This window comes from Elephas maximus, chromosome 9 (assembly GCF_024166365.1).
Source record: "Elephas maximus indicus isolate mEleMax1 chromosome 9, mEleMax1 primary haplotype, whole genome shotgun sequence".
Lineage (NCBI taxonomy): Eukaryota > Metazoa > Chordata > Mammalia > Proboscidea > Elephantidae > Elephas > Elephas maximus.
In genome coordinates, this window is record NC_064827.1 from 24,855,267 (window position 1) to 24,868,172 (window position 12,906).

The 12,906-nt window shown below is 39.8% G+C and overlaps 1 protein-coding gene across 6 annotated transcripts in view; it reads right to left on the reverse strand.

Annotated features, from left to right (window-relative positions):
- FREM1 (FRAS1 related extracellular matrix 1) overlaps positions 1 to 12,906 on the reverse strand; it is a 184,761-nt gene that overhangs the window by 35,334 nt on the left and 136,521 nt on the right. For 4 of the 6 annotated variants that reach the window (XM_049895395.1, XM_049895396.1, XM_049895393.1 and 1 more), the window contains 3 exons: positions 9,678 to 10,092; positions 6,874 to 7,075; positions 6,109 to 6,253 (listed from right to left, as the gene is read on the reverse strand). In XM_049895395.1, the coding sequence (XP_049751352.1) occupies positions 6,109 to 6,253; positions 6,874 to 7,075; positions 9,678 to 10,092 (762 nt within the window). Of the gene's footprint in view, positions 1 to 6,108; positions 6,254 to 6,873; positions 7,076 to 9,677; positions 10,146 to 12,906 lie in introns of those variants that run through there. The other 2 variants (XM_049895402.1, XM_049895398.1) reach the window with 2 other exon arrangements.

Consider the following 12,906-nt stretch of genomic DNA (forward strand, 5'->3'; position numbering starts at 1 on the left):
TGTTCAACTGAATAAATCTTTTGTTGTGTGCTGCCGAGTTGATTCTGACTCATAGTGACCCTATAGGACAGAGTAGAACTGCCCCATAAGGTTTCCTAAACTGTAATTTTTATGGGAACAGATTGCCAGGTCTTTCTCCCTTAGAACCACTGATGGGTTTGAACCTCCAACCTTTCGGTTAACAGTTAAGTGCTTAACTACTGTACCACCAGGGCTCCTGGAATCTCTAAGTGAGAATAAATCACTATTTCCCAAGCTAAGTGGACCACTGAAGCTGTTTTTCTCCCTAACTTTATTACCATCATTATATTTTGCAAAAATGCTAAGCTAGATGACCCTCCCATGTCTTTCCAGCCTTGACTTACTCTGGATTCTTTGACTATTGTTAGACTTTATCGGAGTAGAGAGAAAGATGACATTGATAAATGAGCATTCTACAATAAATCGTGGTTTCTTAACAAATATGTAGCCCTGGTAGTGCAGTAGTTAAGTGTTTAGCTGCTAACCAAGAGGTTGGCAGTTCGAATCTACCAGCTACTCCTTGGAAAACCTATGGGGTAGTTCTACTCTGTCCTATAGGGTTGCTATGAGTCCGAATCAACTAGATAGCAATGTTTTGTTGTTGTTGTTGTTATTTTCTAAGGCAGGGGTCCTCATCATTTGGCAATGTTTAGAAACATTTTTGATCGTCACAACTGAAAGGGGGGCTGCTACTGGCATTTAGCGGGTAGAGACCAGAGATGCTGCTAAACATAGAGCAATGCACAGGACAGTCTCCTACAACAAAAAATGGCAAGAGCACTGAGGTTGAGAAACCCTGTTCTTGATTCACTTATTTCACTTATATGAAGGAACTATGAACTGAAAGTAACATTTGGGGTTAAAACTAGTTTGGGGTTTGGGACATTAATCCACGTTAACAAGGGTCTGCAAAGATACTAGCCTCTCTGCCTCTGCTTTCTTGTTTTCCAAGGGGCAATAATGATGAGTCTGTGCTTCAGAGGGGTTAAATGAACCTTAATGAGTGCTCATTAAGTATTCTGAGCATCATAACAAAAGGTCTTATGGAATCGAAAACTGTAGTGAAATTATTATTCTTTTAACTTAATCTTCATTGATTATCAAGTAGCATATGACTTAAGAAAGTTGAAATGTTAAAAAAATTTTTTTCCAAGTATTCAATCTGAAATTTATCATTCAAAGATGTGATTAAGCCCCATAATGTAATGTGACAAACACCTGTGTTTCCGCTTTTGTCTTTTTCTCACGATAATGAGAAAACAGTGTTTAGCCAGGTGGCAGCAGAGTATCCAGAACAAGTGATCTGGAGTCAGATACACCTTGCAACCACTTATTAGCCTGTGACTACGGTCAGTTTGTCACTCCGTCTCTCTGGACCTCAGTTTTCATTATCTGTAAAATGAGGAGAATTACACTCCTGTCAAATGATTAAAATTAAAATTAGTTCATACGCGTAAAGCACCTGTACACAGTGGGTGCTTAATAAGTGCTATTTCCCTTCCCTTTCTCTGTGCTTTCCTAAATTTAGTCTGGAGACAATTACTTTAACTCCTGACTTGCAGGTAATGTGAAAGATTTATCTAGCCAAGAGTTTCAACCTCTTCCCCTACAAGGTGTTTCATAAAAGCTGCTGAAACACTGCATAGTTGGCCCGTTAGAAATTCCTTGTTTTTTTTTTTTTTATTTCTTTTCTTCCTTCTCTTTTAAGGTCGAGAATGAATCCTGGAACAGCTAGAATGTACGCAGCCAGAGGAAGGGGAAGGCATTGGTGGTTCAGTGGTAGAATTCTTGCCTTCCATGCAGGAGACCCAGGTTCGATTCCCGGCCACAGAGCAGTCACCACCCATCTGTCAGCGGAGGTTCGTGTGTGGCTGATGCTGAACAGGTTTCAGCAGAGCTTCCAGATTAAGACAGACTAGGAAGAAAAGCCTGGTGATTTACTTCCAAAAAAATCAGCCAATGAAAATCCTATGGATCACAACAGTCCACTCCACAACTATTTATGGGGATGGCCTTGTGCATGCTGTCACCATGAATAGGGGACGTTCTCAAGCATAGAGCCAACGACAACAGAGGGAGGGTAAGAATCAGAGAAGCTGCCACAGAGTTATCAAGAATGTCAGTATGGGTCAACTTTTCTTTTTATGCCCGCGTTGTTCAGTGGGAGCAAGAAAAAGGTCAGTGTGGAAGACGTATTAGGAGAGCCGAGTTAGAACTAGCTACCTTGTGTGGTCTGCAAAGGTGTTTTTGATGAGTTTTGCAGATCATCCAGGAGACCCAAAGTCCACTAGACGACAGACGTGGGCTTCTGAGTGTGTCATGCCAAAGCAATGAGCCAATACTGCGACCCTCGCTTTGAAGTCAGAAAGCAGGGCTCTGCCACTCACCCACTCAGTCACTTCTGAACATCTACTTAAAGGCTTTGAGCTGATTTCTTTTTCTCCCTCAGAGGACTGTGTTTTGCTGACTAAATTAGATAACATATGTAAAAGCGCCTAGCCTAGTACCTGAAATTTAGGCACTTAGCCAAACTGAAATCTTTATGCAAATATCCACAGATTTCAGTATTATAAAATAGTTTGCATTTAGAATAAACTGTTTCACAAATGTATTCTATGCAAAAAAAAAACTGTTGGATGAGCCATTCCTGGGGAGTGGGAGAGGTGGTTCTGTAGTCCTATCAGGTTGAGAGATGTGGCATATTGTATACTGTCTAACCCCTCTCTGAGCTTCCCAGTGCATGCAAGCATCTGATGACTTCAGGAAGTGATGGAGTTAAACAAGCACAGAGCCAGCTAGATAGCAACAATGGGATTCATCTTGTCAGAACCAGCATTTCCTAACACTTCCTTTATGGTACACTTCTCTTTGCTTCTTTAGGACTGGTATTCTGTAGTTTATGTTGCAATAGCAAAAACTCACTAGCAATCAAGATCCTGGAACCCACTGAACCTGGGTCTTTCGCATTCCTAAGAGTTCCCTTTTGTTCCAGATTGCTCCTACTTATCCCTCAGGCTTTATTAGAGTACGTTTTTGCCCCTTCCAATACGAAGAATATAAATCTATTTGCCCAGTCTAAGCCAAAGAAGAACACAAAGTTCCATAGCATTTGCCTTATTGAGGAACAAGCCTATTGATTTACTTTGTGAATCATCCCAGAATCAATTCCTAACTAGAGGTGAGCTGTAGCTGGCCACTGAATGGTTTCTGGGGTATTTCTTCAATGGTCAGTTGTTGTACCCACATGAATTTGTAACAATAGAATCACCACCCCAAGTTACATTTGTTAAGGACTTTACGGTATACAAGATGTTTTCCTCTATTTTATCTCATTTTTTCTCTAAACAAAAAGTGATATTGCCCTCATTTTATAGATAACCAAGATTTGAACAATCACCTAAATTAATGCCAGAATCAAAGCTCAAATTCTGCCTTTGGGCTCCAAGTCCAGTGTTTTATTATCTATATCATAATTCCCAGTGTGGTAGGTGTGGAATGCACACTAATCTTAATACCGGTACTCTGCACCCTGCAGCCAATGTCTGGAGACAAAGAAGGGAGATGAGTTGGTGGCTCCCTTTAGTTCAGTTTATCACAGTCCTTAAGAGTAGCTAAGAAGATCTTCAGTGCAGTGAGGAAAACTGTGGGCTCAGAGAGCGGCATTTACTAGGTCTGAACCCTAGCTCCACTAATTTCTAAATGAGCTTAGAAAAGTCACTTCACATCTCTGTGCCTCAGTTGCATCACCTGTAAATTCTGGATTCTAAGAGTACCTAACTCATAGGTGGTTGTGAATAGCAATGAAATAAAGCAGGAAACAATTCTATTGCAAATGTACCATGTGTGATTTATATTGTAAATGTAACTAGGCTCTCTCTGGCTGTCTTGAGAAGCCCACTACCCATAAGATTGCTTCTTATTGCAAAATGTGCTCCTGGTACCAAAAAAAAAAAAAAAAAAAAAAAATCTACTTACAAGTGATTTGGAAAGTAAGGGACAAGTAAACCATTCAAAAATTATAAAGATAAATGCTGAGTAATTTCCACCTTCCTCCTCTACCCCATCCACTCCAAAGAAAATAACCTACTATACATCAGAATCAAATCAAAATTATATTTAACCCTTGATAGGCATTACCTGCATCTTTTTGTTCTATTGGTTGCAATCATTTCAAGTTGAATGAGAAACACCTCCCATATAGGCACATAAAACTGACACGGAACACAAGCAGGAGCTTATTTAAAACTATCTCAATGAAGGTTAAATTACGTTAAGTAAATTCTACTGTGACTCTCCCTATGGTCTTGCTGTTGTTGGGAGCTGTTGAGTCAATTTTGCCTCATAACACCCCCAAGTGAGAGAGTAGAACTACCTCATAGGGTTTTCTGGGCTGTAAATCTTTGCAGGAGCAAATCACCAGGTCTTTCTCTCGAAGAGCCGCTGGGTGGATTCAAACAGCCAGCCTTCAGTTAGCAGCTATGCACTTAACCGTTGTGCCAGCAGGGCTTATTGGTAACAGAGAGGAATGAGGTAGGTGTGTGGGGAAGCAGTACCAGTCTAGCTCCCCTGCTAGTAAAAAAATTCTCTGTCAGCCAGGCTCTGTTCACATGTGGAAGACCAGAGGTCAGCATTAGGTCAACAGCAAGTCTGATAAATAACATATTTTTTTAGTTGAACTATTAAAAAACAACTGTTAAAAAAAAGTGGCATCAATTTATTAATGTTATTGGAGCCGGATTTTTTTTTAAACATTTTCTTGAGAATTAGAAGATGTTTGTCTGGCATTGCAAGTAATTGATATATTTTTCTATAAAGAGTTTGCCTCTTAGGTAATAGCAGCATAATGGGTGGTAGTCTTTCCTTTCAGTTTCATAATCTCAAGATTATATTTTAAAATCAGGGGCCGGGTCTTTCTTTTTCACTCCTACTTCCCAGCTCCTAGGACTGTGCGCCTGGCATGTAGTAACCACTCAATACAAATCTGGCGAGTTAATACACCTGAAGCTGGAGATATCCAGACACTACACTTTATCTGGGCAATGGAGGTGGGGCCCTGGGGATATGTTTTGTTAGAGGAAGCTAGTTTTTTTCTAACAATGACTACAGAGACCTCTGCTGGCAAATGGTGGGATTACAAGTCAGGACTGGAAAGAAAAACAAGAGGAAGAATCCAGGAGCCCGTTTTCTCAGGAACCTTTTCTTCCTTTCTCCAGGATACCACCATATGGACAATCAGGGAGCTGTACAGGCTATGGTGTGTAGTAAGATGAGGATACGGTGAATACTAAAACTAGTGTAAATGAACAGCTTTTCTTTGACTGGGATGGGCATCAAATAAAAACAGCACAAGGAGAACTGAGCTATGATTCACCTTTCTGTGATTGTCCACGAGCTGGTAGATTATTATTCAAGGTCTACATTCAAGAAAAGTCTAGAATAGAGACCGAGTGAGTGTAAGTACTATGGTCTGTCAATCTGGTTAATTCGGAAATTCTGTTACTCTTCTTAATTCTGGGTCATGTGTATCACACACATTCTAAGTGTTACTTAACACCTCTCCAAGCCTATTTTTCTCTACACTGATGTCATCTCACCTGGAATAGGAAGCAATTGCATGTAATTGTATTTTTTTTGGTAAGGGAAAGAGAAGATACTTTGCTAAATTTCCTATCCCATTCTTCCCCACTCTAGACAGTCTAGAAGCCTGTGGTTACTGACATGGCCCTAGAGTAACCTCTGCTGCACAATTTGTATATAAGCCTGGAAGTTCAGACTTGGGACACCAGTGAACTGTCAGACAGATGCCTCTATGTGTGAAAGTGTGGGCACTGGCTTGCACAATATGGATGACCCAGCGTTACGTGACTGCAGTTTTGTAATGTTTCCATAGCCTATAAAGCTAACGGCTGTTCCACTATCAAGCAGTAAAAAAAATAATAACTTTTCCAAAATAAATCCTATGAGCTTGTGAAATGGCCTATTAGTTTATCCTCTTAGGTTCAGTTTGAAAAAGACACTTTCGCTTTTCCTAATCAGATCCATTCTGGACATTATATGCAGGGCTACTGAAGAAGAAAAATAATTTACATTTGAGGAGGGGCGGAGTTCCCTGTAGGGTCCATGATTTGAAATTCCATGACATCCGAATTTACTTCCCGAGATGGATTTATGATGTAAAGAATGGTCTTACTGTTTAAGTCCTTTTGGCTAAATTTTTCATGGATAAATTCACCTACAAAAAAGAAATAAATGAATCTCATGGGTAATCGCACAAAAAATTAAATAAGAGCTGATAAAACTGTATGGCTATTGTATTCTAAATACAGCTCTAAAGACCAAAGAACTTTTTTTTTTTAGAAATTAGTCTTATTGATCTTATAAAATGTATAAGTAATTCTGTACCATCCTGTCTAGTTATAAAATCATTGTCTTCAAAGTCAGAAATAATATACATTCCAGGGAAATCAACAGAAAAAAAAAAAAAAACAGAATTTTTTAATGACCTGACATCATTTAGAATTCAAGAGAGAAGCAAAAATTTATTAAAATATGCATTTGGTCCTAACATTCTGGGTTCCTCTGAAAGTATTACAATCTGGCCATTAAAAAAGAAGTTGTAAACAATAAACAGCTGTGTATCAGTCATTGGTTCTCCCACTCAAGATGAATTTAGGAAAGCTGGGCTTCAAACCTTCTTTAGCACCAATATTGATTCATAAACTGCATCTATCAGTAAGCCCTGGGGAGTGTTTACCAACTGGGCATGCACTTAATTAAATTACTCTCTAGCGCTTGCTGTCAGCCACTGGGTAGTTTAAAGTGAGCAATTACAAGGATTAAGGAAGCCGGTACCCGTTGTTGTGTTCTCCAGATGTCCATGTTGTGGGCCTTGTGAAATCTTAAAGATGATCTGATCATCCTCGGTGTCAGGGTCAGAGGCCTTCAGCACACGGGAGGTGATGTAAATCCCGTAACAGCCATTTTTCAGGAGTCCCACTTGAGAAGGGGAACGCAAATATGTGATGTGGGGCGCCGTTTTGTCCAACTGGTCCACCTGCATCGTGAATAATTATATGCAGTGTTATACAAAGGCTTCTCACCCCTATGCACTGGAGAGCTTTAATGGTCCCACAATGACAATCAAACTCTCCTGAGTTTCATATTCCTTATCCTCCTCTGTTGTTAATTTCTCCTGAAGACCAGGATGAAGAAGATGAAGGTAAAGCCTCTGTCCTGTTCACAGCATCCTCAGCATTTGTCACAGGGCCTAGAACAGAGGCCAACTTTCTCTTTTAAACTATGACCCAACTTTGTCCCTTATTTTTCCTTGCACCTGGCATAGTGTCTGAATAAAATAGCTTAATGAATATCTGCTGAATGAATGGTTTTAATTGGACCCAAGAATTGCATTGCAAAATTAATGTTGGCTCCACAGAAAGGTTCCCCAATTTTCCCAATGTTTAGTGAATTACAGAAATAGAATTGTAAGGGTTTAAAAACGTATAGAGCTTTTCTGTATGCCTTTGTTCAATCGGCAAAAATGCTGAATAAAAGTATAAATAGTTAAGAATAAAAAAAAGGTGATTATTTGCAGACATATATTTGTTTCATTAAGGGTGAGAACCAGGTAACTAATACCAAACCAAAAAACCCATTGCCGTCGAGTTGATTTCAACTCATAGTGGCCCTATAAGACAGAATAGAACTGCCCCATAAGTTTTCCAAGGTGCAGGTGGTGGACTCAAACCTCTGAACCTCAGTTCCCTTATCTATAAAATGGAGATAATAAAATTCAACTCATAGGATTTTCATGAGAATTAAATGAGGTTCATGTAAAGCAGGGGTTTGAACCAGTGCTTCCTGGTTTAGTCATGGCTGAGGAAGCAACACTGAAACAGAAGCAGATTTTAAAAATTTGGGTGAAGCAGAACCAGAACAGGAAAAATTACAGGTCAAAGTCCTGCTAGAAACTTAATCTCCTTTTAGAAAACAAGGGCAGCGTTCACACTGCATAGCAACCAAATCTCTTGCCTGTAGGACTTTGTGCAGAGCTGGAAACAGCAATGCCCTGCTCAAAGATGGCGGCCGACTGCACTTCTTTGAATGTGTGTTGCTCTCCTCAGTCCTGGCCATAATCCAATCTCACGCATCAGGCTCCTGAAAGGGCTCACTTTGCCTCTTCCAAGTCTCCCATTCCAGGACTTTAACCCCTTAAATTTTTCCCATTCTGGTTATGGTTCAGGTGGCAAAGTGGTTAAGCACTCAGCTGCTAACTCAAATGTTGGCAGTTTAAACCCACCAGCTGCTCTGTGGGAGAAAGATGTGGCAGTCGCATTCCGTAAAGATTTACAGCCTTGGAAAACCTATGGGGCAGTTCTACTCTGTCATATAGGGTCACTATGAGTTGAAATTGACTTGACATCAGTGGGTTTTTGGTTATAGTTCCAGATCACCCAAATTTAAAAAATTCAAGTCTGTTCTGGTTTCACTTCATTGGCCATGACTGAACCAGTTCAAACTGGTTCGAAGCCCTGATATAAAGTGGGTCTGATCTACAGTAAACACTAAAAAATTTGTAGCTGCTGCTATTATTATTCTCCTCACAATTACATGTGAAATATTGATGCTGCCTTGTAAGTTTTCATCTGTTTCGTTGAAAGCCATTAAAATGCCAGTAGAGAACATGGCCCAACAAGCATTATCATAATAGTAAACCAGTTGCCCTTGAGTTGATTCCAGCTCATGGTGATCCTATGTGTGTCAGAGTAGAAATGTGCTTCATAGGGTTTTCAATGGCTGATTTTTTAAAAGTAGATCACAAGGCCATTTTTCCAAGGTGTATCTAGATGGACTTGAACCTCCAACCTTTCAGTTAGCAGCTGAATGCTTTAACTGTTTGGATCACTCAAGGACTCCATCATAGTAGTAGCCACTAGATATTGAATATCTAATATGTTCAGGGCAATATGCTAATATCCTGGATATGCATGTTTTTCAAAGAAAAGTAGATCCAGAAGAGTTAAAGAATTCTTTTAAGGTCACCCAGCTAACAAAAGGCAAAGCAGAAATTCCAACCTAAGTCCATCTGACTCCAAAGCCCATTGTTTTTTGCTCCTTTCTGTATAGTAGTCCTCAAATTACAACTTATTGGAGTAATGATGAACCACACTTTCAACCGTGTGTTTTTTTTTCCACATCTAATTGTTAATAGTATGTACTATAAACAACGTTACAGTGCATAACTTGCTGCTGTTGTCATTCTCAGATGTTCACTCACAGATGTTTATATGTAATGTTTTCAACCCCTAAAGACAAAGATCAGATTTATAAAATACTGCTAATAAAAGGCAATAATAATAAAAACTAAAAAAAGTAAGATGTATTTGACTTATGTCAGAACCGACTTAAGATGGAGTCAGAATGGAACCCTGTCGTAAGTCGGAGACTACCTGTACTACCACAGGCTCTGTAGGGTCAACGCATTAGCCCATAAGCAGGGAGCATGCCTGTTTATTCATGATAATATGCCCAGTTCTTTGTCTAGTGCCTGGCAGGCTGTAGATGTACAATGTGTATTTGAATGAAAAAGGAAAGGAGATAGTTGTTCTCCATGAAGTCATGTCTCTAGCAATGAACCGTTAGTCCACCATACTTGCCTGGATGGTGAATGAAACAGGTTCTTCCCACACTCTCCCATCCACAACAAAGCCTTGGTTTGTCCTATCTGTGGCTGTAAAAGTAAATTGGTCAATCTGGGAGTCCCCTCCTGAGTGCCTATAAGCCACGTTCTTGCTGTCCACATCCTGTTGAGTGAAATTGGGATGAAGCAGCGCTGTGCCCCGCAGAAAGAGTTGGCCATGTTGTGGGAGCTGGGCCAGGAGGAAGGTGAGTTTCTCCAGTGGAGTGTCAGGGTCAGTCAGCTGAAGGAGGTCAGGGGCAAGTAGGCCTGTGGCCCCTTTGATCAGTCTCAATCCTTTGTTCATCGTCACCACCGGCAAGGCTTTGTCCACAGTCTCCAGTGTGACCTCAAACACCCCGTGCTTCGTCCGCAGTCCATTGCTGACAATGAATCTGACAAAGAGAGGCAAGGCAGCCTTCAACATGGATTCTTGTTTCACCATCTACTGGAATGAAATGATAACAATACACACCTTTACTAAAGAATATGTCGTGTTGCGGTTCAAATGAAAAATCAAGGGCAGTTCTTTCAGAAGGATGCCTTTCTGCTGTTAAACCAATCACCAAATAACATACACCTTAACCATTCTACCCCCAAAAGTATTTTTTCCGCAACATTGATGGTAGACTCAGTGATGGAGTAGGCAAATTCTGGCAACAATATTCTTTAGGTTAGTTGGTGTTTAACATAGGTCCTTGCCCCAAATAAGAATTTCACATCCAATTGGACCTATTAATGAGTTTGAAGAGTACACTCATTTTATGTATTTGTAATTCTGCAATTGTATCTTCTTCATGGGATGATAACAAGCTAAACTTTTAAAACTGATAACTAGGGGCAATCGAATGAAGCGTTAAGTAGGCTGAACTTGGCTAATCCATTGTACTCACACATTTTCATGCTGAATTTCTTAAGGGCATATCATAATACCCAGCCATGTAATCTTACTTAACCCATCTCCATTCCTGGGCCTCATTTTCACTCTTCTGTAAAATAAGTAGGATGAATCAGACAGTTGCTAAGTATTATCCAACCCTAAAATATTATTCGAGGCTCTAATCCTTTACAGTTTACATGTGCTTTTATATTTTACCCTTACAAAATTTGTGGGAGTTATGTTAGATAAGGATTTTTATCCTTGCTTTTTAAAAAAGAAAATTATAGCAGAGAAGTCCAGAAACTTGGTGTAAGGCCCTAAGTCAAGTAGGAAACAGAGCTGGGGACTAGAACCTAGGTCTTTTGACCCCACACCCTCTGCTCCTGCAGAGTGTTTAATAAATGCTGGCTTAGCAATACACCAAAAAAAGAGACATGGTGCCTTAGCACTATTAAAACAAATTTTTTTTTTTTATAAAGGGAGAAAGATACAAATTTGAGGTAAGCAAAGTCTCTCTCACAAATTTGGGTTTGTGATATCACAATGTGTTTCTGATTATGTTGTTGTTAGGTACCCTCGAGTTGGTATTGACTCATAGGGACCCTATATGTCAGAGTAGAACTGGCCTATAGGGTTTCCAAGGAGCAGCTGATGGATTTGAACTGCTGACCTTCTGGTTAGCTGCCAAGCTCTTAACCACTAAGCCACCAGGGCTATATTGATCACTAAATCATGTTACATTCACCACTGCCAAATCAAAATAAAACTAATTTAAATGACTTTTAGAACATTTTTATATGTAATTTTTATTTTAAGGAGAATTGAGAGTATCATGAAATTAAGCAAATAAGATATAATATTAAAACTTCAAAAAGTTAGGAAATCACTAATACGAAGTGAGATCAACAAGTTCACCATAGACCAAGAGGCGTACTTAGAGATAATTGTGGAGTAGTTTTCTCTTCAGGTATCATAGTTGCTGCAGCCCTGGTGGTGCAGTGGGTAAGAGCGTGGCTGCTAACCAAATGGTCAGCAGTTTGAATCCACCAGTCACTCTTTGGAAACCCTAGTGGGGCAATTCTACTCTGTCCTCTATGGTTGCTGTGAGTCGAAATTGACTCCACGGCAATGGGTTTTTTTGTCAGAATTGCTAGAAATATTCATGGAAAATATACTCTTAGATTCCACTGATATAAAATATGTTTTATAATAAAATAATAATGTAATAGAAAAAATGTTTTTTTCTAATGGAAACAGCATTATAATATATAAAAATTCTCTTTGGAGGTTCTTTTTTTAACTGGAAAAGGTATGGGGTTTTATTTGTTTACTGATCTGACAATTTGACTAGCAAGTTCTTCATTCTTGGCAAAATGTGTCTTGACCTTCAGGGTTCGAGAGTTGAAAGTGAAGAGGACTTGAAGCACTTACTGATGAAGCTCAAAGACCACAGCCTTCAGTATGGATTACACCTTGACATAAAGAAAACAAAAATCCTCACAACTGGACCAATGAGCAACATCATGATAAACGGAGAAAAGAATGAACTTGTCAAGGATTTCATTTTACTTGGATCCACAATCAATGCCCATGGAAGCAGCAGTCAAGAAATCAAAAGACTCATTGCATTGGGCAAATCTGCTGCAAAAGACCTCTTTAAAGTGTTAAAAAGCAAAGATGTCACCTTGAAGACTAAGGTGTGCCTGACCCAAGCCATGGTATTTTCAATCGCCTCGTAAGCATGTGAAAGCTGAACAATGAATAAGGAAGACAAAGAAGAATTGATGGCTTTGAATTATGGCGTTGGCAAAGAATATTGGATATACCATGGACTGCCAAAAGAGCAAACAAATCTGTCTTGGAAGAAGTACAGCCAGAATGCTCCTTAGAAGTGAGGACGGTGAGACTTTGTTTCACATACTTTGGACATGTTATTAGGAGGGACCAGTCCCTGGAGAAGGACATCATGGTTGGTAAAATAGAGAGTGTCAACAAAAAAGAGGAGACACTCAAAGAGATGGACTGACACAGTGGCTGCAACAATGGGCTCAAGCATAACAAAGATCGTGAGGATGGCGCAGGACCAGGTAGTATTTCGTTCTACCGTCAGTAGGGTCGCTATGAGTCAGAACCTACTTGAAGGCACCTAACAACAACAACAAGAATTTTACTTTTGACCATGAGGGCACCTGAAACCAGGTGATGTGAGTAAGCACAATGAGTAGACCAGCCTGCCTGAGGCAAAGGATTCATGGAGAAGAGCAGCTGGACAAAAAGTAAAGACAGACAAGTGTCTCGGTACAGATTTTGCTTTGAAGGACAGGCTAAG